The sequence below is a fragment of the Crinia signifera genome, chromosome 19 (assembly GCF_055691185.1).
Source record: "Crinia signifera chromosome 19, ASM5569118v1, whole genome shotgun sequence".
NCBI lineage: Eukaryota > Metazoa > Chordata > Amphibia > Anura > Myobatrachidae > Crinia > Crinia signifera.
In genome coordinates, this window is record NC_139226.1 from 9,268,892 (window position 1) to 9,295,776 (window position 26,885).

At 48.7% G+C, this 26,885-nt stretch overlaps 1 protein-coding gene across 2 annotated transcripts in view; it reads right to left on the minus strand.

Annotated features, from left to right (window-relative positions):
• Positions 1–26,885, minus strand: part of APLP1 (amyloid beta precursor like protein 1) — a 53,801-nt gene that overhangs the window by 3,926 nt on the left and 22,990 nt on the right. Inside the window, exons 2-14 of one of the 2 annotated variants that reach the window (XM_083161996.1) lie at positions 10,306–10,455; positions 9,966–10,095; positions 9,416–9,528; positions 8,964–9,136; positions 7,699–7,871; positions 6,862–6,983; positions 6,054–6,128; positions 3,307–3,465; positions 2,725–2,853; positions 2,477–2,576; positions 1,044–1,178; positions 886–909; positions 662–732 (exon numbers count right to left, since the gene is read on the minus strand). In XM_083161996.1, coding sequence (XP_083018122.1) covers positions 662–732; positions 886–909; positions 1,044–1,178; positions 2,477–2,576; positions 2,725–2,853; positions 3,307–3,465; positions 6,054–6,128; positions 6,862–6,983; positions 7,699–7,871; positions 8,964–9,136; positions 9,416–9,528; positions 9,966–10,095; positions 10,306–10,455 — 1,554 coding nt within the window. The remainder of the gene's footprint in view (positions 1–661; positions 733–885; positions 910–1,043; positions 1,179–2,476; positions 2,577–2,724; positions 2,854–3,306; positions 3,466–6,053; positions 6,129–6,861; positions 6,984–7,698; positions 7,872–8,963; positions 9,137–9,415; positions 9,529–9,965; positions 10,096–10,305; positions 10,456–26,885) is intronic. The other variant, XM_083161997.1, reaches the window with a different exon arrangement.

Below are 26,885 nucleotides of genomic sequence, written 5' to 3' on the forward strand. Positions count from 1 at the left end.
TCCGATATCCCCCAACCCTTCCTGCTTCCATCACCATATGGGAAAAGATCTCAGGAAAGTACCCTTTAGGATCTGAAAGATGGCATTGTTGCTATATCACCTGACATGGTACTTTATGCTATAAAGGGGATGCAGTGTAAATCCCGGCGGTCGGGATCTCGGCGTTCAGAATCCCGACGCTGGGATCCCGACCGCCGAAATCCTGACACTTTCTCCCTCTGTGGGTGTCCACGACACCCCTGGAGGGAGAATAAATTAGCGTGGCCCGCTGCGTGGTGAGCGCAGCGAGCCCGCATGGGGGGGCGATCCACGTCCCCCCCTTGTCGGGATTTCGGCGATCGGAATTCCAGCGTCGGGATTCTGAAAGCCGGGATCCCGACCGCCGGGATTTAATACTGAATCCCTATAAAGAATGCTAATTTTCCCATGGAAACTGTTGCTGACCACAGTGGAGGACACATTGAGGAATTGTACCACGATTTGCATCACTTCCTGGTGACAATTTGTAACTACACCTCCCAGCATGCCTTGCCATAGCTTTAGCATTCCCTAATAGCAAAACTGTGGCAAGGCATGATGGGACTTGTAGTTTCACAACAGCTGGAGGCCCACAGTTTGGACATGCCTGTCCTAAAATAAATAAAAACGAAGACAATCTTACCTTCTGCCCAGGGAAAGTAACTGTCCTCTCGCTAGGGGGAAAATCAGAGTACATGTCCCAGACCGCTGAGCCTGCAGGAGAGATAGAAAGACCTCATCATGGCATTTAGGGGGCAATAGGCTGGTACAATGCACTAGGACAAGAGGCACAAGGCAGCAGACAAGAGGCACAAGGCTGAAGTTTCAGAAGAAAATTAAATACAGAAGCAGAAGCCACTCACTAACCTTTCCTTTCTATCTGCTGGGAGTCTGTTGAGGCATCCAAAAGCAAAGGTAAGAGACAGCAAGGAAGGAAGACCGAGAGAGAAAGAGAGAACACTCGTAAGAGACAGGCAAGAAAGGCGGATGTGAAGGGAATACTTATGAGTCTTCAGGGACCTCACCCTCTCCTTGAGATGTCTCGGCAGAGGATTGGGGCGGCACTCGAATCTCGGGGTAGTCTGCGTCTTCATTCAGCTTCTTCTGTGTTGAGCTGAGGAGGTCTCCGGCTCCCACCCACTCCGTGTGCAGCCAGCTCTCTGCAAAGTGCCAACAGCCTGCGGTTACCATCCCCTCCCTCATTGATGCTGTACCCAACAGCTGACACTCTACTGATCTCCCAAAGTTGGGGTCATGTTCAAGGGACGTATGCTATAAAAGTAGCCAAATCTGAGAAGTTCTTCATTACGCCATATTCTATTAATTAATCCTTATTTATGATGTCAAAAGTTTGGTTCTTTGAAGGTTTTTTTTCTTTCAGTGTTTTCACAGGTGGAGCTAATTATTTAACTTCTGATTCTTTGAGGAGATCTGGAAAACATGCACTGTTGGAGGTACTTGAGCACAGATTTTGGGAACCACTGTTGAAGAATATCTCCCTCGAATCACACAGGTGACCTGTGTGCCCTAGACTCCACCTTCTGTTCCCCCAACTTGGTATGAAGCCACTGGTTGCTGCCCAACCATGGCCATTATTCTGGACAAAACCATGTGCACTGCAGGGGGGCAGATGTAACATGTGCAGACAGAATTAGATTTGGGTGGGGTTTTACTTCAAAGTGAGATCTATATTGCAGTGTAAAAATAAAGCAGTCAGTATTTACCCTGCACAGAAACAAAATACCTCACCCAAATCTAGATTTCTCTGCACAAGTTAAATCTGGCTCCCTAAATACACGACAGCAAAGTATACCTGGGTGGCAGAGTTTGCCCCCAGACACACCTCAGGCTAGAAACCATGTTGCCCTCTTGGCCTTGTGATCTAGGTTGTGGCTTTGGTCACATAGCCCTGGTCCCAGCCCTGCCACCTAGGTTCACATAGTAGTAACCTATCTAGAGGGTTTATGGAAAGGCAGGGCTGCCAATAGGGGGTGCTGTGGGGACAGCTGTCCCAGGCCCGGCCTCTGGAAGAGCCCTGGCAGCTCATTTTGCCCACTGCAACCCCCCTTTGTTCAGTGCGCTGGTCTCGAAGCACAGGCTTCTTCAACCCATTATGCCGGCGGCCAATTAAAATGCTGCACCTGCTTTTGAACCAATCGAAGCTCGCATACCGGCAGCCAATCAGAGTGGCTGCCAGTACGCAAGCTCTGATTGGCTCACCAGCCGGTGCTGCATTTCAATTGGCCGCCGGGATCCTGAGTTGAAGAAGCATGCACTCCGGGCCGCAGCTCAGCGGAAGAGGAGATGGGGGAGCAGGAGCCGGGTTATGGTAAGTCAAGTGAGGAGGGGGGCCCCGGGGGCCCGGACTGGAAATGAGTCCCGGGCCCCAAAATTCCTGCTCTCGGACCTATGGAAAGATATAATATGTACATTGAGAAGGTAGAGCGAGGGTACACACCGATCTGGTCGCGCAGCTCTGGAGACAGCTGAGGGTTTCGGTACAGGAGTGACAAAGACTGGTTCACTCGTTCTTCTATGACGCGCAGGTGGGTTAACACCTTAAATAGAGACAGACAAATCACAGAGATATGAGAGAGAGAGACTGTGCCAAATCTCCAGGACCGAAGGTCCGATCACAGAGACTGTCAGACAGATCCAAATCCCATACTGAGACACAGAAACACCGATGTCACTCAGTGACAATACCTGGAACTGGATGGTCTCGGCTCTGTCCGGTTCTGCGCTGCTCACGTGCTGATAATGACGAACGGTATGACGCTGGTCCCGCTGCTCGGCATGGATGTATCTCTTCAGGGCCAGCAGAACCCTTTCTGGCTGCTCAGACAAGAGAAGACAACATGCAGCTTCAGGAGTGTTCTGTAGAATACTTATATACCTATAATGTTTATCTATTTGCACGGGTGTGGTATTGGGTTCCGACAGTCGGGATCCCGACAGTCATTAGCCCGATGTCGGGATCCCGACTGGCTGGACTCAGATAGCATGGCGAGCGCAACAAAGCCCCTTGCGGGCACGGTGCCTGGCTACGCTCTCCACCTATTGTATTCTCCCTCTATGGGGGTTGTGAACCCCCACAATGGAGAATAGCAGGTGGCCGTCGGGAACCCGTCTGTCGGTGGTTTAACAGTCGGGATCCCGACGTCGGGTAAATTACTGTCAGGATCCCGTCTGTCGGGACCCTGTCCGGCACCCAAGTATAGGGTAAAATATTCAATTTTACATAATTTCTTTTATAAAGAAAAAAAAACTGAAAGGGGAGTAGCTTACATCTAAGGGTGTGGCCTGTACGCTTGCCAAGTAGTTCTCAAGCGCCGCCCTACGGTTATCGTTGAGTGCTGCAACCACACGTCCCAGATGCGTCTCTACCAGGCGCTGCCTCTGAGCGGAAATCTGACTCTCCAGAGTCTGCAAGATGGACTGGAAGTGCTGGAGATGGAATAACAAATGGCGTTAGGGCTGACAAAGAATGTTAGCTTATGGACAACTACATGTCAAACAGAATTTGTCTTAAACAAGGCCACGAGTAACTATGACAAACACAACCCTTATAAAAATCTATATTATAATCAGAGGTCCAATCTTTGATCTGCTGTATCACATTCCGAGATGCTTCAGCTCAAAAGGGGATGCAGAGGGGGTCAGCAGTGACTGTAGCAAATCTGTATGAAATTAGTGCAGAGCGATCGTGGGGCCCCTTTGACAGCAGGAGCCCAGTGACCACTGCCTCCAATATCTCTGTTAGTTACGCCACTGATTGTAATCACATGGAATGGAAAACATATTTCCCAAATGATTTTAGATATGCATCAGGTTGTGACTAGGATGGGAACGATGTTGGCATGTACAGCTTAGATCCGGCCTTTAAGCCTAATTAAAATATACACTTAATAAGAAACTATCGTTGCTCAATATGGCTGATAACAGAGAGTCAATAGCCCATACACAGCAACTCATCAGTAATTGCTGGTTCAATATATAAACTAATGTGATGTGAAAGTGGACACATTTTTCCATGGAGGTGAATATATCTCTCTTTATACTGGATAGACTTGTATCTTATATCAGGAGGACTGGTGACAGATTGGCAGACTGCAGTAGGAGTCATTCCTGGTTGTGCCACTAGGGGCAGCAGACCATTTGCCTGTTTGGTTGGCAATGCATCAATGATGTCAATGTAATACCAGCGTTGGCACAATATGATCACAGCTACTAAGGGTTAGTCACGCACTCTGTGCCATTTATTTGGCACCGAGTGTAGCATTTGGTTAGTGGGCTGAGATGGAACACTTGCCGACTCACTGATTATTATGAGCGCTGCCGCCGGTAGACGCGCCAACTAATTTACAGAGCCAATGTCCCTCAAGCAGCCTACGATTCTCTGCGTCTTGCCAGGCTGTACCTAACAATACCGGGTTAATATACCCATCAGCCGATATAAGCAGTCCGTGGCTCGTGTCAGCTGGATGCACCATTAAACACCAACATTCAAAATGCCGACATGAGTGTTATTTAAAAGGTCGACATTAACAAATGTCAGCATGGTCAAAATGTTGATATGTTCATTGCATCAACCTTTTAACACCTGTTTGTCGACATGTCTTGGCCTGTAGAACTTCAACTGCGCAAAGGTTTTCTGGGCGGAACATTTGACCCCTTTTCACCCCGTCAGGAGTTGAATTTTGGCTGCAAATAACTGTCACAGTTTGAAGACCACCCAGGAGGTCACATGTTTCAGGTCACCCAGCAGGTGCACAGAGGAGAGTTCACCAACTGTCACATTTTCCAGAGCACAATGGTGATGAACAGGCGGACGTTTTTCCACATAACTCCAGAAAAAAAGCAACCAGTTACAACGTGTGTCCAATTTAGGCCATCGGCTAAATCATAGGAACAGGTCATTAAAGTCTTCTAAAAGCCCATTAGATTATGCAGAAAACCGCGGCTACGGATCATTTTTCCCATGCTATGAAAACGATCGAATGTTATTTAATCCAGACAGGTGCAATGTAAGGCGGCGCCCTGGCACCTTGTCCTGGCTCTAGAGATCATTAACAGCTTCGTATTAATAAAGTGCAGGGCCGCGGACCGATAAGTAACCCCTGGGATCATCTCCTTCATCAGCCGAGATAAGGAGCGGCGCTGGGTGGCTGATCCCCGGTAACCCTATACACCATTATACAACCTCGCGGCCCCTCACCCTGTCTGACAAGGAATTATTAGATCAGATCTGGATGCGCTGTATCGCCTCTCACTGTCAGTAACATGACCCCCGGGAATGGAACGTAAGTGGCGGCTAAGAGCTATCCTCTTCCGCAGACAGCGGCGATGGACAAGATAAATGGCTCGCACATCTGCCCCTCGTATATATTTTCATTGTTAATGGTTTGCGAGTCCCCGGGGGAATTCGGAACGCTGACGGAAAATTCTTGTTGTCGCTGCAAAAAAAAAAAAAAAAAAAAAGAACGATGGTCTCACACGGCCATTTGGGCCGTTCTGTCTATTTTTGCAGAGGGATCATTAACGTTCAGGTGTGGGGGGTAGGCTATCAGGGCCCTACAATTCTTGTTGGGTGGTGCTCACCAATCAGCATGCTGATTGGTGGATGTTTGGAGCTATCCACCAAACAGAGTGCAGCATTCCCTACTTGCCTCCCAGCCTGCAGCCAGACAGTGAATGGCTGACAGAATGCTGATTGGTGGATTGTTGGCACTACCCACCAATCAGTCACTGTGTGGAAGCATGAGGAGACCATATCTATGGTGTAAGGTAGCATCACCTGACCACCATCACTTGTTATCAGGTAAGGTAATGACATTCATCTACAGCTTGGCTTTCCTCCCATTACTCTGTGGTTGGCACAGACACCCGGAAGCCTCCCTCTCCCCCCCTGCACGGAATGAGCGGGGATGAGTACACATAAGACTTTCCATTTATCACTCCCAAGAGAAGGAGTCAAAACATAACGCTGCAGCTTCTTCTCATTAGAACCCTGCATTAGTCGCTGACTAATGTACCTCATTAAGTGCTTGGCGGTCAGACTTGGGTAGATTTTTGGCCTGGTTGTCTGCCTCCGCCCACTCCTTCATCACCTAGAAGAGACAGCAGGTCATAAACATCAAAGCCAGATATAACACAGATGGGAACGATTCACACAAATCCTCAACCTTTGTCGACGAGGTCATGGGGTCAAATTAAATAATTCAAGCTTTATTGCACCTGCGGGTTTACCAATACCAATAATTGCATTAGGTCGACATGAGAAAAAGGTGGACATGAAAACGGTTGACATATGAACATGTTACCAGAAGGGTTTTTAAGGTTTTTTTGGGTGTCAGTTTAACTATTTAGCAAATGGACCCCCAATTAGTGTTCCCATTAGTGTTCCCATTTGTAGTCCGCATGGATGTAAGAAAAAAAAGAGAAAAAATTTGGAAAAACTCATATGCTGCGTCGACCAGTGTCGGCTGCAGCGCTGACCATGTGCAGCCATAAACACTCTTTCTAAGCCCGCCCCCAGAATCCCATTGGCTAGTTTTACATGAGTCTTAGAAAGAGCGTTTTCTGGTTTCTGCTGATTCCTGGGTGCAGCACGGAGTCCGATGCGTCCTGCGCGGCAGATCCCACGGGATCCATTCCCCACATATATTACATACATAATACCACGTATGTTTATATCAATCCACCCCCCTTCAGCACATGGTCAGCGCTGCAGCTGCCATGTCAACCCTTTGTCCATTTCGAACAATAGTGGCCTCCACAACAAGCATAAAAGTAGCGGTGAAGACAATATGTTGTCCTGCGACACAGCGTTACCCCGCTCACCTCGTTGATCTGTTTCATGCGCCTCTCCTCCAGCTCCATCTTGGCCCGCAGGAAGTTGGCGTGTTCCGATCCGTCCCGCGGGGACTCAAAGTAGATATCTACCCCATCGGTGGGGCGGGAAACTGCGGAACAAAGCAGAACGGTCACCGTCAGAGCAAAGACTGGGGGACAAGGTGCCCTGCGGCGAGCGCTGTGCAGCTAAAGCCGGGGGAACATTCAAATATGTGGGGGAGGACATATTGGGACACCAATAAGCCATCCCAATCGCTGTATATGGTCAGGAGGGAAAAAAGAAAAAAGAAAAGCAGTGAAAGAAGACTATTGTTAATTTTTAAGTGACCAGAATGGCTGCTGAATCTGCCTCTCCTTCTTGTGAGGCAAGTCACATTCACCTAACTGCATTATGGGGGCGATTCAGGTGGGTTTGTAAAAGCGAAAACTCCTTCTTTAATGGACAAAACCATGCTGCACTGTAGGTGGGGCAGATGTAACATGTGCAGAGAGAGTTAGATTTGGGTGAGTTATATTGTTTCTGTGCAGGGTAAATACTGGCTGCTTGTTTTTTTTTACACTGCAATTTAGATTTCCGTTTGCACACACCCCACCCAAATGTAACTCTCTCTACACATGTTACATCTGCCCCATCTGCAGTGCAGCATGGTCTTGAACATTAAAGAAGGAGTTTGCTTTTGCAAACCAACCTGAATCACCCCATATTATCCACTATCTGATATTAATCTCCATTACTTCATACAACACTCGCTGTAGTAATCAGCGCCCCAGCACCACAGATTGTCGACATGTCTACATATCTAGAAATATCTATGCGTGACTGACCTTTGACCTCCGGCAGCAGGGTGGGCGCGCTGCTGGTTGTTTCGTCCTCATACCCACTTCTCACAAAATAATCGTCCCATATTGGTGGGTGCTGGTCTGGGGTGGCTTCCGCTGTGTCCTCTCCTCCCCCATCTATGATGTCGACAGCATCGTCTTCGATTTCCACGTCATATCTGGGAGAAAGAAAGAACGTCAGTCAGCAGATCCCGAGTCCCCGCCCCCCACTCCTGTTCCTGCCCACGTGACCCCACAGAGATGGTGGGCGGAGCTTGGGCAGATCTAGGCGTGAGGAGACTCTGGTGGAGGCCTGTAGCGGTTCTGATGTTCCAGTCAGTCGAAAAACTCATGTCGACGGTTTCATGCAACCCCCACCTTCTGCTTGTGTCAACCCTTTGTCACTGTTTACCTAGTGCATATTGACCTTTTAGTGTTGACCTATTCAAGGGCGTAACTAGAAATATTGGGCCCTCACCCACATTTATTCATTATAATTTTTTAGGGGCTACATGCTCATTGCCAGGGGCTACATGCTCCTTTCCAGGGGATACATGCTCCTTACCAGGGGATACATGATCCTTGCCAAGGGTTTTATGCTCATTGCCAGGGGCTACATGATCATAGTCAGGGGTTTCATGCTCGTTTCCAAAGGGTTACTTATTCATTGCCAGTGGTTTTTTTGCTTGTTACCTATGGGTTGCATGCTCGTTGCCAGGGACTCGGGAGTTACAGGCCCATTACCAGGGGGTTATATGCTTGTTGCCAGAAGTTTCATGCTCATTGCCAGGGACTTGAGAGTTATAGGCACATTGCCAGGGGGTTACATGCTTGTTGCCAGAGAGTTACATGCATGGAAGCAGCTGAAAACATCCCTCCAAAATGGCTGCCGCCTTGGTGGATGCCTCTGGACCTCTAGAGTCTCTCACGGTAACGCAGCATGTATAGCGTTTCCAGGAAGTGCCGGATTCCAGGATGCTGGTGCTGTGAGTAGCGTATTCTCCGGCAATGAGAATGTAACCCCTGGCAATGACCATTACACCCTTGGCAACAAGAATGTAATCCTTTCAAATGAGCAAGAAATCCCTGGCAACGAGCATGTAACCCCTGGCAACGAGCATATAACCCCTGAAACTGAACAAAACCAAAGAAATGAAATTAGTATATGATGGGGGCGGGGTACCATACGCCACTGGTGATAGGTACAAGGTTAGGTGCTATGAAGATTTGCCCCTATAATACCCCTTTATGCCCACCATATGCCCTCTTACCCTTTCTCTGTGTCCTGCGGCTGTATCTCAGTAACAGGGTGACCCTGTGTGGGCTCTGCCTGGTAGGGGGCACGGACCGGGCAGCACACGTACTCTACCCCACGGAACCTGTCCGGTCGGCAGGGCAGCAGCATCCCGTAGCTGTGCAGATCCAGGTCCTCGGTGGCGCAGGCCTGGGAGAGCAAAGACATTACACCTGCCTTAGCGGTGGCACACATACGGTACGCTGCCATACTGATGGGATAATGCACAATAAGAAGGCACAAGCTGGGGGATCTGCAGGGTTAAAGTGCTTACTAATACCAAACATTCACTCTTTTCCTATGACCACCTGGCCACCAGGTGGCGCTGTTACACTGATGTCTACAAATAATATTGTATTTGGTCTCAGTAAGCAACATGGCAGCTCCCACTCCGTTTAATAAATGCAAAATATGAGGGTGGGTTCTCACCGTGCGGGCTGTCTCGTGCCAGTGTTGGTAGCTCTCGCACAGGTCCATCTGCTCCCGGTGGAGGAAGCGGCACTTGTCGGGCACCAGAAGAGCATCGCTAACGAATTCGTTCACTGCGAAAGACAGGCGCGGAAAGGTTCAGGCGCACGGTGGCAATTAAGAGGAACCCACGGATAACGGTTGATGTAGCGGTTGGATGCGCTGCCTAACAGGCCTTAGGTCATGCGGTTCAGTTCCTGACTAGGGGATTATCTGTGCACAGCTAGGGGGAGATTTATCAAATCTTGGAGAGAGATAAAGTACCAGCTATGGGGTGATTGGTTGTTGCTTTATCTCTCTCCAGCAAATTCTAAAGCAATTAGGACTGTGCCAGATAGGGAGCAAACATAGGGAGGAGGTATGTTTTGGTGGCGCGGTGATTCAGGGGCGCACACGGGGGAGACGACCTGTGAGGTGGGTGCGGATGTGGGAGTGCCCATAAGTCGGTTGCATTGTGATTGACGAGAAACCGCCATGACCATTAGGATCCAGAGGACCCCGTCGGGCTCACCCAGGCACAGGTATGGCACCACGATATGCAGGCGGCGCTTGCACTCCGGCTTCTGTTTCTGGCACCAGTTGGCCACCGTGACCGGCTGCGCCGCCTCCGTCACCCCTGTGATCTGCAGCTCCGGATACATCTACACAGGGAAATAAGACGAGACAGAACCAGCGGATAATCAGCACCTGTGTGAGCACAGTATGGGCCACAACGGACGGCCCTCCTGCCTCCAAATGGACTGTACGTGCCACGTTATATCAGGAATAGGGGGGGGGGCTGCAGGTAAAGGCTGTGGGGGGGGGGGGGGGGGCTCCTGTTCTCATCACAGATCTATACAGTGCATCCTTACCTGTCTGCAGTACTGCAATATCTCCTCATTGCTCCCTGGACAGCTGGGGGCGCCACGAGGGTCCGATAACCACTCCCCGCGCATTAGGTCCATGTGCAGCGGCACTCGGCCGCAGAAGAGAGCCAGTTGTGGCCGCCATGCTGAGAGACACTGGAGACAGAGAGAAGAATACATATTATAGTATTATAGATACTTGTGCAATGACAGCTATGTATTCTATTAGCAGCTGGCTGGACATGGAATTCTACACCAGCGCAGGAAACGGTATTAAACCACGGAGAGAAACTATTTCCTCCTTCAGCTCTGCCCTTGCTCTGGCCAAGGAATCCTACTCTAAGTCCCTCATCCTTTCCCAATCATCCAATCCCCGCAGGCTCTTCGCCACCTTCAACTCCTTGCTCTCCCCCCCTCCTCCAGCTCTTCCGTCCTCCATCGTAGCCGCTGATTTTGCTACCTACTTTTCAACCAAAATCTCCTCTCTCAGGACTGCCATCACTGCTGCCATGACCTCACCCTCTCCCTCCTCCATCTCCACTCCCCTCCTTCCAACCCCTGTCCTCATTTTACCCCACCACTGCTGCTGAAGTCCACTCTATCCTTCAATCCACTTCTCCCTCCACCTGCCTGCTCGATCCTATCCCCTCCAATATTATCCGTCGTCTCAGTCCGTCAGTCTGCTCTCACCTGGCTCACCTCTTTAATCTTTCCCTATCCTTTGGGATCTTCCCTTCCTCCTTCAAACACGCTCTTGTCTCCCCAATTCTCAAAAAAACAAATCTGGACCCCAACTCTCCATCCAACTACAGGCCCATCTCCCTCCTCCCTTTTGCCTCCAAGCTCCTAGAACGCCTGACCTATAATCGTCTCCTAAGCCACCTTACTGCTAACTCCATTCTAGACCCCCTCCAATCCGGGTTCCGCCCTTTACATTCCACTGAAACTGCCCTGACCAAAGTCACTAACGATCTACTATCGGCTAAATCCAAAGGCCTCTTCTCTATCCTCATCCAGCTTGATCTGTTGGCTGCCTTTGACACTGTTGACCACCCTCTCCTGCTCAACACCCTCCGCTCCTTTGGCATCACTGGCACGGTCTTCTCCTGGTTCACCTCATACCTCTCCGATCGCTCCTTCTCTGTCTCCACTCCGAGCTCTTCCTCTCCTACTACCCCGCAGCCAGTCGGTGTTCCCCAAGGGTCAGTCCTTGGCCCTCTCCTCTTCTCCCTCTACACCACCTCTCTGGGTACCCTCATCAGCTCCTATGGTTTTCATTACCACCTTTATGCTGATAATACCCTAATCTATCTCTCCTCCCCCTACCTATACCCATCACTCCTGTCCAAGGTCTCCGAATGCCTCACGGCCATCTCAGCCTGGATGACCCAACGCTTCCTGAAACTAAACATGGCTAAAACTGAACTTCTAATCTTCCATCCCCCGAACATCCCCTCTTCTCCCACTATCTCCATCAGCATTGGTGAAACCGAGATCACGTCCACCGACCAAACGCGCTGCCTCGGTGTCATCATTGACTCCTCCCTCTCTTTCACCCCCCACATTCGTGCTCTCTCACAGTCTTGCCGCTTTCACCTACGCAACATCTCACGCATCAGACCATTCCTCTCCACTGACGCGACCAAAATTCTCATTCATTCTCTTGTCATCTCCCGCCTTGACTACTGCAACATCCTTCTCTCTGGGCTACCTCTCACCCGCCTCGCACCTCTCCAATCCATTCTTAACGCTGCCGCTAGGCTCATCTTCCTCTCCCGCCGCTCTACCTCCGCCTCCCCTCTCTGTCTATCTCTTCACTGGCTCCCCATTCCTTTCCGAGTTCTCTTTAAACTCCTCACCATCACCTACAAGGCTCTCTCCTCCTCCACCGCTCCTTACCTCTCTTCACTGATCTCTATCCACACTCCCTCCCGTCCTCTTCGCTCCATCGCTGACCGCCGACTGACCTCTCACCTAATCACCTCCTCCCACTCCCGTGTCCAAGACTTCTCTCGCGCTGCCCCACTGCACTGGAACAACCTCCCGCCACCCATCAGGCTTTCTGATTCCCTTACCTCCTTCAAGCGCTCCCTCAAAACCCACTTTTTTCGACTAGCCTATCCCTCCTCCTAACCTCTTTTGATCCTCCGTTCCCCTCCGTTCCTACTTATCCTATTGTTTTTTGTTCGTCCACCCACCTCCTTTTAGTATGTTAACTCTTATGAGTAGGGTCCTCCTTCCTCACGTACTCACCCTACCTCTTTACCTCACCTGTGCTCCTGTCCTGTTCTTCCCTTCCTCTACTTCATCTTCAGTCTCCTCGACAATTTTGACACCTACTTCTGAACTGATGCTGATTTTAGTTCTACCAGCCATACCCCTATTTATACTGTATTTTTCAACACACCCTGTACGTTACCTTGTCATTTGTTTTTTGTTTGCTATGTACGGCGCTGCGGACACTTTGCGGCGCCTTATAAATAAACGTACTACTACTACTACTACTATTTCACTAGTAAATCTAGGTCACACTAAACTGGCCGCATTCACATCAGCATGAAATGACGCTGCTCAGGCTACGTCAGTCTAGTACACAGGTTCTTCAAAGTCGGTCCTCAGGACCCCACACAGTGCATGTTTTGCAGGTCGCCTCAAGAGAATTGCAAGTGACATAATTAGCTCCAACTGTGGATCTTTTGAAATGTGTCAATGAGTAATGAACGCACCTGTGCACCTGCCGGTGACCTGGAAAACATGAACTGTTTGGGGTCTTGAGGGCCGAGTTTGAGAAAAGTATTTGTCATCTCTTCATTAAACGGTTTCTCACTGCACACTGCCATATGTGTGCGATAATCCAACTGAAGTGCAATGCACAAGGGGCAAAGGGTTATTGATGGGTTTGACCCGGGTCGTGGATCGGTGTTAAAGGGATAACCCAGAAATCCAGCCTGGGTACTTTGCAGGGAAAGTCCTGAGAATAAGGGGGACGGTGTATATGGGTAAACCAGGTGATCCGACCTGGCATCGTCATGGGGAGATCTGGATACCTGCACACAGAATGCGCCAAGCTTCTTGCTGCGATGATGCTGAACAAGGGGTGGGGCTAGTGACATCAGGGGGCGGAGCATAAATCTATGCGGGTGTTAATACGTCTACTGAGTGGACTCCCGGTGCTAATAAACCTGTGTGCAGTGTAAACGGTTATGACCTGGAGATAACTGGGGTCAGAAGAAAGGAGATGTTCAAAGTCTGACCCTATTTGAAACCGAATTCTGGGTTTAGGCACTGGTTTATTTATATTGGATGCAATGTTTATTCAATAATAAATCTCCAGAGTCCCTCGTCGGCAGCAACAGCGCTTCAGAAATCACCCGAAAAATGGCGTGACGGCCATTTACCCAGACTTTCACATGTGCAGTAGAAAAAAAATCACTGGGAAAATGGGCGCCGCACCATTTTCCCGGAGACTCTAGTGCCCTGAGTCTACAGTGTTGCCGGCTGAAGAGAAGAGGGGCCAGATGGGCCTCCTCCTCTCTAGAAGCGCCACTGGTAAAAGAGGTATTAGATTTCAGCTCGGACACGCTCGCCCCAAATCTAACTTGAGGCTTTGCTCTGCTTTTACCTCAGCGTTCATGTGTCCAACATTTTATACCCAGATAAGGGACCGTCAATTATTATGGCTGCATGCGCTGAGTAACCAGATGCAGTACGCTGCGGGATACCCATTGATCTTATTCACGTGCGTGAATCGAAACCTTGTTTCTTAAATTAAGTCTTGTCACGTATCCAGATTTAGCTCCAACGTAATCCATTAAAGTTTCCGTCAGGAGAATACGTTTTAAATAAAAAGCATAAAATCCCTGTCAATATATAGAAATGCGTCGCCACAAATAATGCACCCGCGGCAACATCACACAGAAATCCAGAGCCGCGTGTTTATCTTCTGGGGAAATATACAATAATTATGCAGATTAAAAGCTTATATAAACATCTCCTTTGGCCTAGTTTTTTGCAACAGGAAACAACCATTATTTGGAAAGGGGATAAACGGCCTCTTACGTAACCGAGTAAATTATAAATCATTATCTCCTAGGGGCCGGCTGTGAGATAAATGATTGGTAATATAGAATGTTATTGGGGGCAGCTATCATTTAAGGGTCAAAGAAAAAAAATCTGAGAAGTTTGGAAAACATTTCCCTCATACGATGCCATCCGCCTCAGCTGCCTTTTCCCTGTATAGGTATATAATGTACTAGTACACCGGTAATGTTTATTATAGACGACACAGTTTTGCATCCACTGACATAAAGCAAATAATTTGTTGGAGGGCACAGTCTTGAGTGCAGTTTGCATGGGCGGCCCTGATGGCCTCTCAGCCAATCAGTGGCTGCCTTAATGTGAGGCCTCTGATTGGCTGAGAGCTCTTCCAGCCAATCAGAGGGCCGCCCTGTATTTTAACATATGTGTATGGGCACCATAAGTCTCAGGGAACCTATCTACTAAGCCTTGGAAAGAGATGAAGTACCAGCAAATCAGCTGCTAGCTGTCATTATTTTCAAAATGGGGACAGATGTACTAAGACTCGGAGAGTGACAAAGTGGACAGAGATAAAGGGCCTTATTCTGGTTCACTCCTTCTGGCAAATTCCTTCTTAGATGGACAAAACCATGTGCACTGCAGGTGGGGCAGATGTAAAATGTGCAGACAGAATTAGATTTGGGTGAGTTATTTTGTTTCTGTGCAGGGAAAATACTGTCTGCTTTATTTTTACACTGCAATATAGATCTCACTTTGAAGTAAAACCCCACCCAAATCTAATTTTGTCTGCACATGTTACATCTGCCCCACCTGCAGTGCACATGGTTTTGTCTATCTAAAGATCCGTACACACGGGCATTTCATTGGAGTGTGCACCGGGGCTCTCCCGGCACGCTCCTGTTTTTAGCCCCCTTATGATTGCTGGTCGCAGGAGCTTGCTGGATTCCTAGCCCCTCACTGGCATCCTGGTACACTGGGATCTGCCACTGCAGTCTAACTGGCTTTCACAACCATATCTGGGTTGCTCACAGACAGCAGCCTCACCTAACTGCACCAACCCCACCCAGACTATCTCCACTCTGCATCCCTTAGGTGTGGTCACAACTCCACAGAGGCAGCAGCCTCACCTGTCTGCAACAGCCTCACCCAGACATCTCCACTCTGCAGCCTTTGGTATGGTCATGCCTCCAAAAGCAGCAGCCTCACCTAACTGGAACAGCCCCACCTAGAAGTCTCCACTCTGCACTCCTTAGGTGTGGTCACACCTCCACAGACAGTCTAAAGCCGGTTTCTTTTCATCAGCGACTATCTCTGGTCACCGATGAAAAGGAGACATTGAGCGATATATATCACTCGGCGATATATTGCCCCGTGTGTACGCACCTTTACTTGACTGCAACAACCTCACCTAGTTATCTCCACTCTTAGGTGTGGTCACACCTCCACACAGACAGGAGCCTCACCTAGACCCCTCCACTCTGCATCCCTTAGGTGTGGTCACGTGACACCTCCTTTTTCTTCTCTCTTTAATCATAGAAACTTTAAATACAACTGACCACTTCCCTATCGTCTATATATATGTCTAGTGTCCGTGAGTCTCCAAAACACTGCCATCTGCTGGCAGAGAGTGAAACTACATCTCACAGTGAGAAACACATGCACAAACACAGAAGGTAGCAAACTAGCTTTCGAAGCTTTTGCTTCGAGCCGGTTTACTAGTACTATTGTACTGCTGCATTGGCCTGTAGACTGTATTTATGTTACCTTGCTTATAATATGGCGCTGTGCAATACAAGACATTTGTAAATGTTACTGAACCTGTGCGCATCTGTAGTTACTGAGAGGTGCCGCGTCAGGCAGCCTGGCTACCAGGGAGCGATCGTTTGTCTCAGAGGATAAATCTCCCGAGTTTAATTCGGTAGAAAATCCAACGTGATGCTACACAATTAATTACAATGAACATTCCTAATGTATGGAGTCAGCACAGCACTCTCTGGTGATAAATTATCATTTAATCTCATGACCCCCTGGTACTGGCTGCAAACATCGAACAACTGCGCCAAACATCGGGATTGCCTACATCCCTGAATTAGACCCCAAATTATTTTTTTCTCATCAAAGTTTTATCAAACCAAATGATTAGGTTCGAATGATGGTTTATTGACGTTCTGAGACGATATTCATGTAATTGCGCAATTTACAGACACACAGCCGCAGGTATAGGAGGCCGTGGCCAGACGGAAACACTGGCGGGTAGCCGCAATAGACTGCTTGCCAATCAGAATCATTGCCGATATGACCTGATAATACCGTGCACCAACGCTGTTCTGCGGCAGCCATGGGATGTATATAATGTTCCCCTGCGTATTATTGTCGTCTATCTGTCACTGATGACGCAGGATCCTGAATGTCACTTATTTCACATTTCTGAGTGGATCGCTGCCATTTGTCGCTGTACTTTGAATGCCCACTCACTCCTGACTCCTCCATATCTACAGACTCGTCACCGGCACCATGGGGGGGGGGGTACAATAAGAAAGTACAGTGGCAGTCAGTTGTCATGGAGGCGAGAAGTGACAGGTATTAATAGACAGCAGTATGAGATCATACAGCAGCCAATGGCTGTAGGGTATAATATTACCAGATAACGTGACTCACGCCTTCCCACTCACCTCCTGGATTCCAAACCTTTCACATGAGTCTATGACTGTGTTGTATTATGTTTTACTGGTTAGAAGCCCGTCAATATGACGGCTTAGTTCTTATCTGCAACTACCTCTAATCTCTGTCCTCACAGCTCCCTCTGCCCATAGCCAGCAAGTTTGAAACAGATCATTTTGGTTTCACTTTCTGTTAAGGAGTAGTTTGGTCTGTCGAGTGGCCTCTAGTGGTCACTGGAGGTACTTCACCTCAAAAAGGTGAGGAAGATTTAGGGGTAGATGTATGAAGCAGTGATAAGAGAGAAGTGATAAAGGGGGAGATTCTGTAAGCTAGAAATGCTGTCCTTTGCTATAATTATCGCATATGTTAGAACATATGCGATAATTATAATTGCGATGGGCGGCGAAGGGGGGTGGAGATTCTTAGAGAATCTCCCCCAAAGTGTCTGGTATTTTATAACCGGCCAATCAGCTCCTAGCTGTTCTTTTTTAAACACAGCCTGTAACTTAGCAGTCAGGAGCTGATTGGCCGGTGATAAAGTACCAGGCACTGTATCACTTCTCTCTTATCACTGCTTCATACATCTACCCCTCTGCATCTAAAATATAGTGATTATTTTTAGGTGTCTGGTTTGCTACTGTGAGTGGCCACATTGTACCAGTCAGCTGGTTGTTTGGCATTTCTTACACCCGTCACAATACCGAGGCCAGCATCTTGATTAGCTCCAGAATGCCAACATTGATGAAGATGCCAGCACCGGAATCAGGGCTGCCGATTGAATGTGGGTAGAATTAGGTGAGGCAGGCCGGTATATCAGGCATTGCACAGCAGGGGGGCGGAGCTACAATTACGCAATCCTCCCTCGAGGATGGGGGGGTTTGTGGGAGACTGCCCACATTCCGGGAGGCTTGCCCCTCTTTCCGGGGGGCCAGGAGGAGGGCCTGATTTCTGGGACCCTCCCGGGTAACCCTGAGTTAGGACGGGGGTTGGTAGGTTAAGGTAATAGGGGATGACTTATGGTTAGGCTGCTGGTTGAGGGTTAGTGTTAGGGGAAAGGCGGGGTAGAAGTATACTTGCCTGACCCTGTCGGGATACCAGCGTCGTTATTCTGACTACCGGCACCCCAATAGCAATTATCCATATGTATCGCACCCAGATGGCTGACAGACAATGTCTAGTTCAACAGTCAATACGTCAACACTACATGGTCAAAATGACGACACGTATAAACAGGTCTACATGGTAATGATCGGCACATGAAAGGGTTGACATAAGTTTTTCACAAATTTTTCTTTTTTGGTCTTTTTCATACCATGTACTGAGGTGTTGACATTGACACAAAAAATATGAAAAACTCACATTTCATATGTCAACCTTTTTGCTGTGTTGACGTTTTTCCAATGTCGACCTTCTGCATGTCAAACTAGACACTGCCTGTCAGCCGTACATACACCTGGTTGATAGAATTACTATTACTGTGTTGTTTTTTTGCACCCTTTAGGTTTCCTGTGACCACTTCCTGTACGCTCGCTAAATACTCAACAAAAACTTTATTCAAAATCTAACCTGTGACAATGGCAAAACAACCTGGTTACAGTGAGAAATGATGCGGCCTCTTCTATACAGCTGCGATGCATTTATAAACCTGCCGGGAATAATACCTGGAGCCGTCGCTTTACCTGCTGTTCTATTTCCTGTGATAAACACCCGGACCGGGATAGATATTCCTATGGACGGTTTACATGTACCGCCATTCCCTCGTTTTGTGCCTTCCTTGTGGAAGGACACGATGATGCACTTTAAAGGATTAGATTTACGAAAGTTCCTAAAATTAAAAAAAGTGGGGGCGTTGCCCATAGCAACCAGAGTCTAGCGATCATTTTGTCTATCAAATCCTAGAAAATCATAAAATCTGAATATGGGGGTTATTCTTCTTGGTACGGTGGGACCGTATACGGGCGGATCTGGGCTTTTTCATCTGCGCATGCGTAGCTTTCGCAATGCGCATGTGCGGCGACCTCACACCGCTCACGGACGGGTCTCTCCGTGCGAAAAAACCTGTCCGCAAGAGCACGGTCATTGTGGGCGGCAAGTGTGCGTTTTTAGGGGAGTGGCCGGAATAATGAGGAAAACTGGGTGTAAACATGGGCGTACACGGGGGGGTGCACACAAAATGCACGGTGCCACAACCGCCTCGATCGGCCAACGCACCGTGCATTTTGGACCAAAAACAGGCGGACGCCAAAGATAGCTCCAGACCACCCCTAGAGATACCGTATGAGAGCGGACGCCTGGGTCTGCTAATTACTCAAACACATACAGCTGAATGTAATAAGCAATGCTGCAGCCTATTAAGTGAAAACCATGATTTCACTACCTGCAAGCCACACACAGCACTCAAACACATTGGAAGCTTATCTTTCTACACTTCTCTGCATGTAAAGGTTGTTTTTATTTTAGGTAATACTCATTCTAAGACCTGCTTATATATGTCAAGGTAGTTATTTTATAACCATCTACACCCAATCAGAAAGTGTTTTTGTATACTTTAAAAAGCAGGACACTCAATTCACAGAAGTCGACATGTGTCAACGTTTTCACTGTAACACAAACATACCAGTTTTTTCTTAGGAAAAATACACATAAACCACTTCTAAGAGCAACAAGGATGTTTTTGGACTCAATTTCTACTTGCACTGTGATGTACGCTCAGATATACGGAAGATGTCGGTGGGAAAACGGACGAGAACCGTCCGTGCACTTTGCCGTACGCTCTGTTGTACGCCAGGTATCGTGGCTAAGAGGGAGATCCGTCCGTGCACGGTGGCGTACGCTCAAGTGTACGCCACTCCCCATTGTCGGTGTTTGTGACTATCCGTGTGCGGCTGTTCTGTGGGCGGACTTTCGCACACCGCAAGCGTACGGGAAACGTACGGGGAAACGGACCGTACGTACGTTTCACCGACTTAACCAGAATAAGGCCCTTTATCTCTCTCCGAGACTCCCCTTAGTATGTCTCATTAGTAGAGTCCGCGCCATCATATACCGTTGCGCTTTAAATTGGGAACATAGCAGCCATAAATCGAGGTTGGATTATAACAGACTTCGGGGCAGAGAGTGATAAAGTAGCAAGAGCTACAGTATCATCATTCAAATCTTGTCATTGTTCAAACACTGGGGCAGATGCATTAAGCCTGGCGAAGAGATACAGTGGAGATAAAGGACCTTATTTTGGTTGACTCGCAAGGCTGCGAATTTCGCACCAGACGCCGCCCGCAGTGCCGGCCGCGCCCCCCCTCGCACGCCATAATCCCCCACGAATCCCCCGCGGCTGTGCATAATCATCAATTAATTTGCATAATCATCCATTCGCAGCCGGGGAAAGATCATTCGAATGATTTCTGCAGTGCTCGGAGATCAGAGACACGTCTATGGTGTCTCTGATCTCTGAGCGCCCTGTGCGGGAAGCAGGCGGTCAGCTTACATCCCGTGATGTCAGCTGCCCGCTCCCCCCGCACCCGCACCACTGGGCGATTACCATGGAACGCCCATGAAACGCTTGGTTGTTCCCATGGGCTGCATCCCCCGCCACCACTCCACGCCCCCCGGCCGCACTGCTAGGTGCAAGCAGGACAGCAAACATGTAGTTTGCCGTGCCCGCTCGCACCCTGCAAAACATCAGTCCCCCGTGTGAACTCAAAGCACAGGGGACCGAACCAATCAGGAGATATCGCACCAGCCAATCAGCTGTGTTTGAAATATGACAGTTGGGAGTTTATCTCCAGTTTATCTCTTTGCCAGGCTTAATACATCTGCTCCACAGCCGTTAATGTGACAGTTAGGAGCTGATTGGCTGGTACTTTATGTCCCACTCTGTAGGGCACTGGACTGAGATGTCACATGGGTAATGACACAGGAAGCTTTGGTGCCTGCGACAGGCGTGTCTGACCCATCAAGGTCACCGACGAGGGCGTGTGAGCAGCGGCGTGGAGCCACCCCTCAGCCCTGCCGGTTATAGGTGGGCGCACGGATATATAATAATATGTACAGGCGTCCCCGTCAGGGGCGGGCTGGGCAGGGGGGCAGGGTGCCATCTGCCCCCCAGGCCGCTCTGGCAGGTGTGCTGCAGGCCGCGGCCATGTCCGCGGTCGCCTTATCATTTTTGCACTGCCGGCAGCCATGTTCCTGTAGTCTTTTAAAAGATGTCTGCGGCCACAGGAACATGGCCGCCGGCCTCCACGGCTACGTGGAGGAGGGCCTGGCCGCCTGTTCCCTCTGATCCCCGGGCGGCAGTGGCAGACGCTGGGTGTGGACAGCATGACGATGACGCCTCCCACCCACGCGTCTGCAGAGGAAGGAAGGCAGGCTGGACGAGTCGGGGGGCCACAGCAGGACAGGCAGCAGCAAGCAAAGGTGAAATTCTGGGAGCCGCAGCAGCAGCAGGACAGGAGGGAGAAAAATACAGTAACTGTAAGTAAATTAAACTCACAAATAAAACAATATTTCTGCTGTTTCCTGTATAACAATAATGCGATGACACCACAGGCTGCTTCCCCTGTATAATAATTTGTGTCATGGCATTATTATTATTATTATATTATACAGGGGGAGCAGCCTGTGGTGTCATGGCATTACTTTTATATTATACAGGGGGAGCAGCCTGTGGTGTCATGGCATTATTATTATACAGGGGGAGCAGCCTGTGGTGTCATGGCAGAATGACACCACAGGCTGCTCCCTCTGTATAATAATAATGCAATGACACCACAGGCTGCTCCCGCTGTATAATATAATAATCGTAATGCCATGACACAAATTATTCTACAGGAGGAGCAGCCTGTGGTATCATAATTACTATTTTACAGGGGGAGCAGTCTGTGGTGTCATGGCATTATGCCATGACACCACAGGCTGCTCCCTCTGTATAATAATAATGCCATGACACCACAGGCTGCTCCCACTGTATAATAATTTGTGTCATGGCATTACTATTATTATATTATACAGCGGGAGCAGCCTGTGGTGTCATTGCATTATTATTATACAGATGGAGCAGCCTGTGGTTTCATTGCATTATTATTATTATACAGGGGGAGCAGCCTGTGGTGTTATGGCATAATTCCATGACACCACAGGCTGCTCCCCCTGTACAATAATAATTATGACACCACAGGCTGCTCCCTCTGTATAATAATAATGCCATGACACCACAGGCTGCTCCCGCTGTATAATATAAAAGTAATGCCATGACACCACAGGCTGCTCCCCCTGTATAATAATAATGCAATGACACCACAGGCTGCTCCCGCTGTATAATATAATAATAGTAATGCTATGACACAAATTATTATGCAGGGGGAGCAGCCTGTGGCGTCATGGCATTATTATTATACAGGGGGAGCAGCCTGTGGTGTCATGTCATTATGCCATGACACCACAGACCGCTCCCCCTGTATAATATAAAAGTAATGCCATGACACCACAGGCTGCTCCCTCTGTATAATAATAATAATAGTAATGCCATGACACAAATTATTATGCAGGGGGAGCAGCCTGTGGCGTCATGGCATTATTATTATACAGAGGGAGCAGCCTGTTGTGTCATGGCATTACTTTTATATTATACAGGGGGAGCAGCCTGTGGTGTCATGGCATTATTATTATACAGAGGGAGCAGCCTGTTGTGTCATGGCATTACTTTTATATTATACAGGGGGAGCAGCCTGTGGTGTCATGGCATTATTATTATACAGAGGGAGCAGCCTGTTGTGTCATGGCATTACTTTTATATTATACAGGGGGAGCAGCCTGTGGTGTCATGGCATTATTATTATACAGGGGGAGCAGCCTGTGGTGTTATGGCATTAATTTTATTATACAGGGAGAGCTGCCTGTGGTGTCATGGCATTATTAATATACAGGGGGAGCAGCCGATGGTTTTATGGCATTCATTTTATTATACAAGGAGAGTGGCCTGTGGTGTCATGGCATTATTATACAGGGGGAGCAGCCTGTGGTGTCCTATTATTGTGTTTTTTTTATTTATTAATACATCTTTTTTTAACTAAAAACCTCCATTTAACACTGTTACTTATGGGCTGGTGCTCTGGACTTGCCCCCCCCCGGCTAACAGTTGCCAGCCAGCCCCTGGTCCTCGTCTTCATCGCTGCTTCCTCCCAGCTCCTCTCGCTCACCGTAGGAAGCAAGCTGCCATGGTAACAGGTTCCCGGTGGAGATGTTCTATCTCTCTCTGTTGCCATGACGACCTCTTCCTAAAAGGATGTGAAGGCTGATTTTGCTCTCTCATCTTCCTCCCCCCACCTATCTCCATGCATCCGCCTGCCCCCCTCCCCTCACCTCGGCCTCCGTTTCACTTACACGCCTCCTGCCCTCCCAGACTAAAATCCCATATCTGCTCTTTTTTCTTCATCTCATATTCCTGGGCCTCTCGATTTTCTCCGGCCTTCATCCCAGCAGCGCCCGTCTCATATTTACAACATGTTTTTCACATTTCCTCTGGCTGTCACCTTCCCACTTCACCAGCCTCGATCATTCATCACCGTCCTGGCGGTTTACCTCTCCGGCCCCCCTTCTCAGGCTACGCGGGAACCTCACCGTCCCCATGCTCACGCGTTTGTCCCCGTCCTTTATGCGGGTGTGGATAGGAAGATCTGCACTGTCAAAAGGTCGACACAGACATGTCGACATGCAATAGGTCGACATAGGCAAATGTCGACATGCTCTAGCTAGACATAGACCAAAAGCTCTACACACTCAAAAGGTCGACAGATGCCTTGAAGGGTCCTGTCGACCTTTCACTCGTATTGACCATTTGTTAATGTTGACCTTACTGTCTCAACTTTTTGTCAATGTAGACCTAGTGTATTTTTGGTGTCGACATACTGACTTTTGACCTAGAAACTATAGGCCTATGAACCAAAACCACTTAATTTGTATAGTGCCAACATATGAGGCAGCTTTGTACATAGAATATTTCATTAATGCTTCGGAAGGTGAGTAGTAAACTCAAGCAAACAGGAGGAGTACATATAAACTCCACACCATTTAGCAATACGGTGGTGCTAATCAGTGTGCTGGCATATACCGCATACAGGGAATTTCTGTAAAAGCTCATTATAATGCAGTACCATCCCTCCCAGCTTTCAGTTAAGCCAAGGATGGACACAGGCACGTGCCCGGAACCAGGGGGCGTGGCTTGCAGCGGGAGGGGCGTGGCCAACAATTGCGCCACCCTGCGAGGCCATGCCCCCCGTTTTACACTGTGGGGGCATGGCCCAGAGGCTTGTGAGCCTCTAGCCAAGTCCCCAGCCCCATATATATATATATATATATATATATATATATATATATATATATATATATATGTGTATACTCCGACTCCCTGTCTCATGCCTTGGCCATCTTTGCCTGCTTACATCCTGCTATCAACCCACCTTCAACCTGTTTGCACCTCTTGTAATCTGTCTGTCTCCCCTTCCTACTAGATTGTAAGCTCTTCAGAGCAGGGCCCTCTTTCCTCCTGTTGTCAAAGCCCACTTATCTTCACATGTCACTCGCAGCTCTCCTATACTCACACACTCAGTGACCATCTTACCCGCATACTCATCTCCATCTCTGACCACCAGCCCCTAGCATACCTCGCACGCTCCCGAAAAGGGGACGCGACCTCTAGAAAAGGGGCGTGGCCTCGCGGGATGACGTGAACTCCGGCCACGCCCCCGTTTTCGCCGCTTGTCGGCGCTGAATAGACTCTGTGCGCATGCGCACAGCGTCTATTCTTGGCAGGCTGGGGGGGCTCCCAACTGCCCCCCCACCGCGGGACAATGGCGGCCCCGGGCGGGACGCGGGAACGTCCCCGAATATCAGGACGTTCCCGCAGTAAGCGGGACAGTTGGGAGGTATGCCCTAGTAGTACATTTATCACATCCTCACTACTTACACCTATTGCATTGCGGCGCTCTCTTTACCTGTACTCTATTTTTGTCATTTATTTACTGTAATGTTGTTTTGTCTCCCAGTACTGTTCCATTGTATCCCCATTGTACGGTGTCACTCTGTGACTGTGTGTATAATGCTGGGTGGAGTCATGGGTGGAGTTATAGAGTGACAGATCGAGTAGCCTATCAAATAGCAAGAGAAGAAGGAGATACCCATGTGATGATCACACACACACACACACACACACTGCTGTATCTACAGTAACTACATACATGCTACATGTCACTGCCCATGTGATAATCAAACAGAGCATAGATGACAGGGAACATGCTGGAGGAGAGGAGCTGACACAGGTGAGGGACAGCCGGCTATTGGGATCAGTGTGTAGTTCTGTACTACAAATCATTCCATTCCCCATCACCATGCTGCTAGAGACTACAACTCCCGGCATGCTGTGCAGTAAAGGGCGGCCTCTGATTGGCCGGATGCAGCTTGCTTATGGACTGTGCATGTGAGAGAGGAAGCTCAGCAGCAGCACTGTCCCCTGCTATGCAGAAGCAGCAGCTATGAAGAGGGCTGAGCATTATCCCAAGCGATTCCCAAAACTGAGCAGTGCAGCCTCCCCCTGCTCTGTGTCTCCTCTTCTGCTGCCTGTAATGTACCCTAGCACTACTGATATATATAAATACTCTAGCACTACTGAGTCATAGAGTGACAGATTTGGTAGCCTATCAAATAGCTGTGATGAGTGAGAGAAGGTGTATCCCCAGCTCCCCCCCTTGACCCCCAGCTGTATCCCCACTTTCCACTGCGCTCCCCCAGCAGCATCCCCCGCCAGCTCTCGGCTCCCTCTATCCACAGCTATCCGCCCATGAGAGGGCCTAGTGCCTAGGGTGACCAACTCATCCCTTTAATTCAGGACACATATTAATTACCCAGGGTCTGTGGCTGGCTTTCACCTGGTTTTAATAATGGGGGTTTGTAATAATAATAATAATAATAATAATAATAATAATAATAATAATAGTACTATTGCAGTTTTTCTACATAACCTCTACTTAATTTTGGGACATCTTTCCCTGCACCCTGCATGCAGTTGTTCTCATTCCTTAATGAATATATATAGAAAGTTATTAACAAAATACTTTATTATTGAATCAAGGGTTCAATATTAATAGATACTCAATAGAATTTAAAGCTCAGATCTGGACTTTCGGGCGTCCAGCGGTCTGGCTAACCGGCTTCTGGTTGTTGCCCCAGTATTTTGGTAGGGACGAGCCACCACGCAGACTTCCTGACCTTGAAGACCCCCCCCCTTACCCAGCTGGCAATCTGCGATTGTTCGCCCTAGCTTGTGGCGTCAGTCGCTATGACCACATTGGCCATCTGGCACATCTCACAAATGCCCGAAGGACCGATCGCCCAGTGGGCCAGTCCAGCAACAGAGAAAATCAGAATGGCCTACACGCAGCTTTGTGGCTCTATGTGCGGTAAATTTGCTAAGATGGGAGTTCTAGTTCAGATATGGCGTTGCTATAGACAACTAATCAGAATCTACTTCTTATTTATGTATCACCTTCTAGAAGATAATATATAGAATCTGATTGGTTGCCTATAGCAACATTTCATCTATCTCCCAACATTGTTGTGTTGTTGATCGGGAGGCTTGCACAGTGCCCGAAAAGGGTATATGGCCTCAGCCAAATGGGGCGTGGCCTTGCAGGAATGCAGCAGCCACAAGCCACGCCCCCATTTCCTGTCACTATGTGGGTATGGCCAGCCCTGTGTAATTTGCTGGCCATGCCCCCAGCTCGCAGTAGAAATCCCAGTGCCCCTGGGTCCCCACCTGTGGTTGGCATGTATTTAAAACAAAAATGTTTTTTTCTTAGCTAAAGGTTTTGTGCATGGGAGTGGGGTAGTGCTGCAGC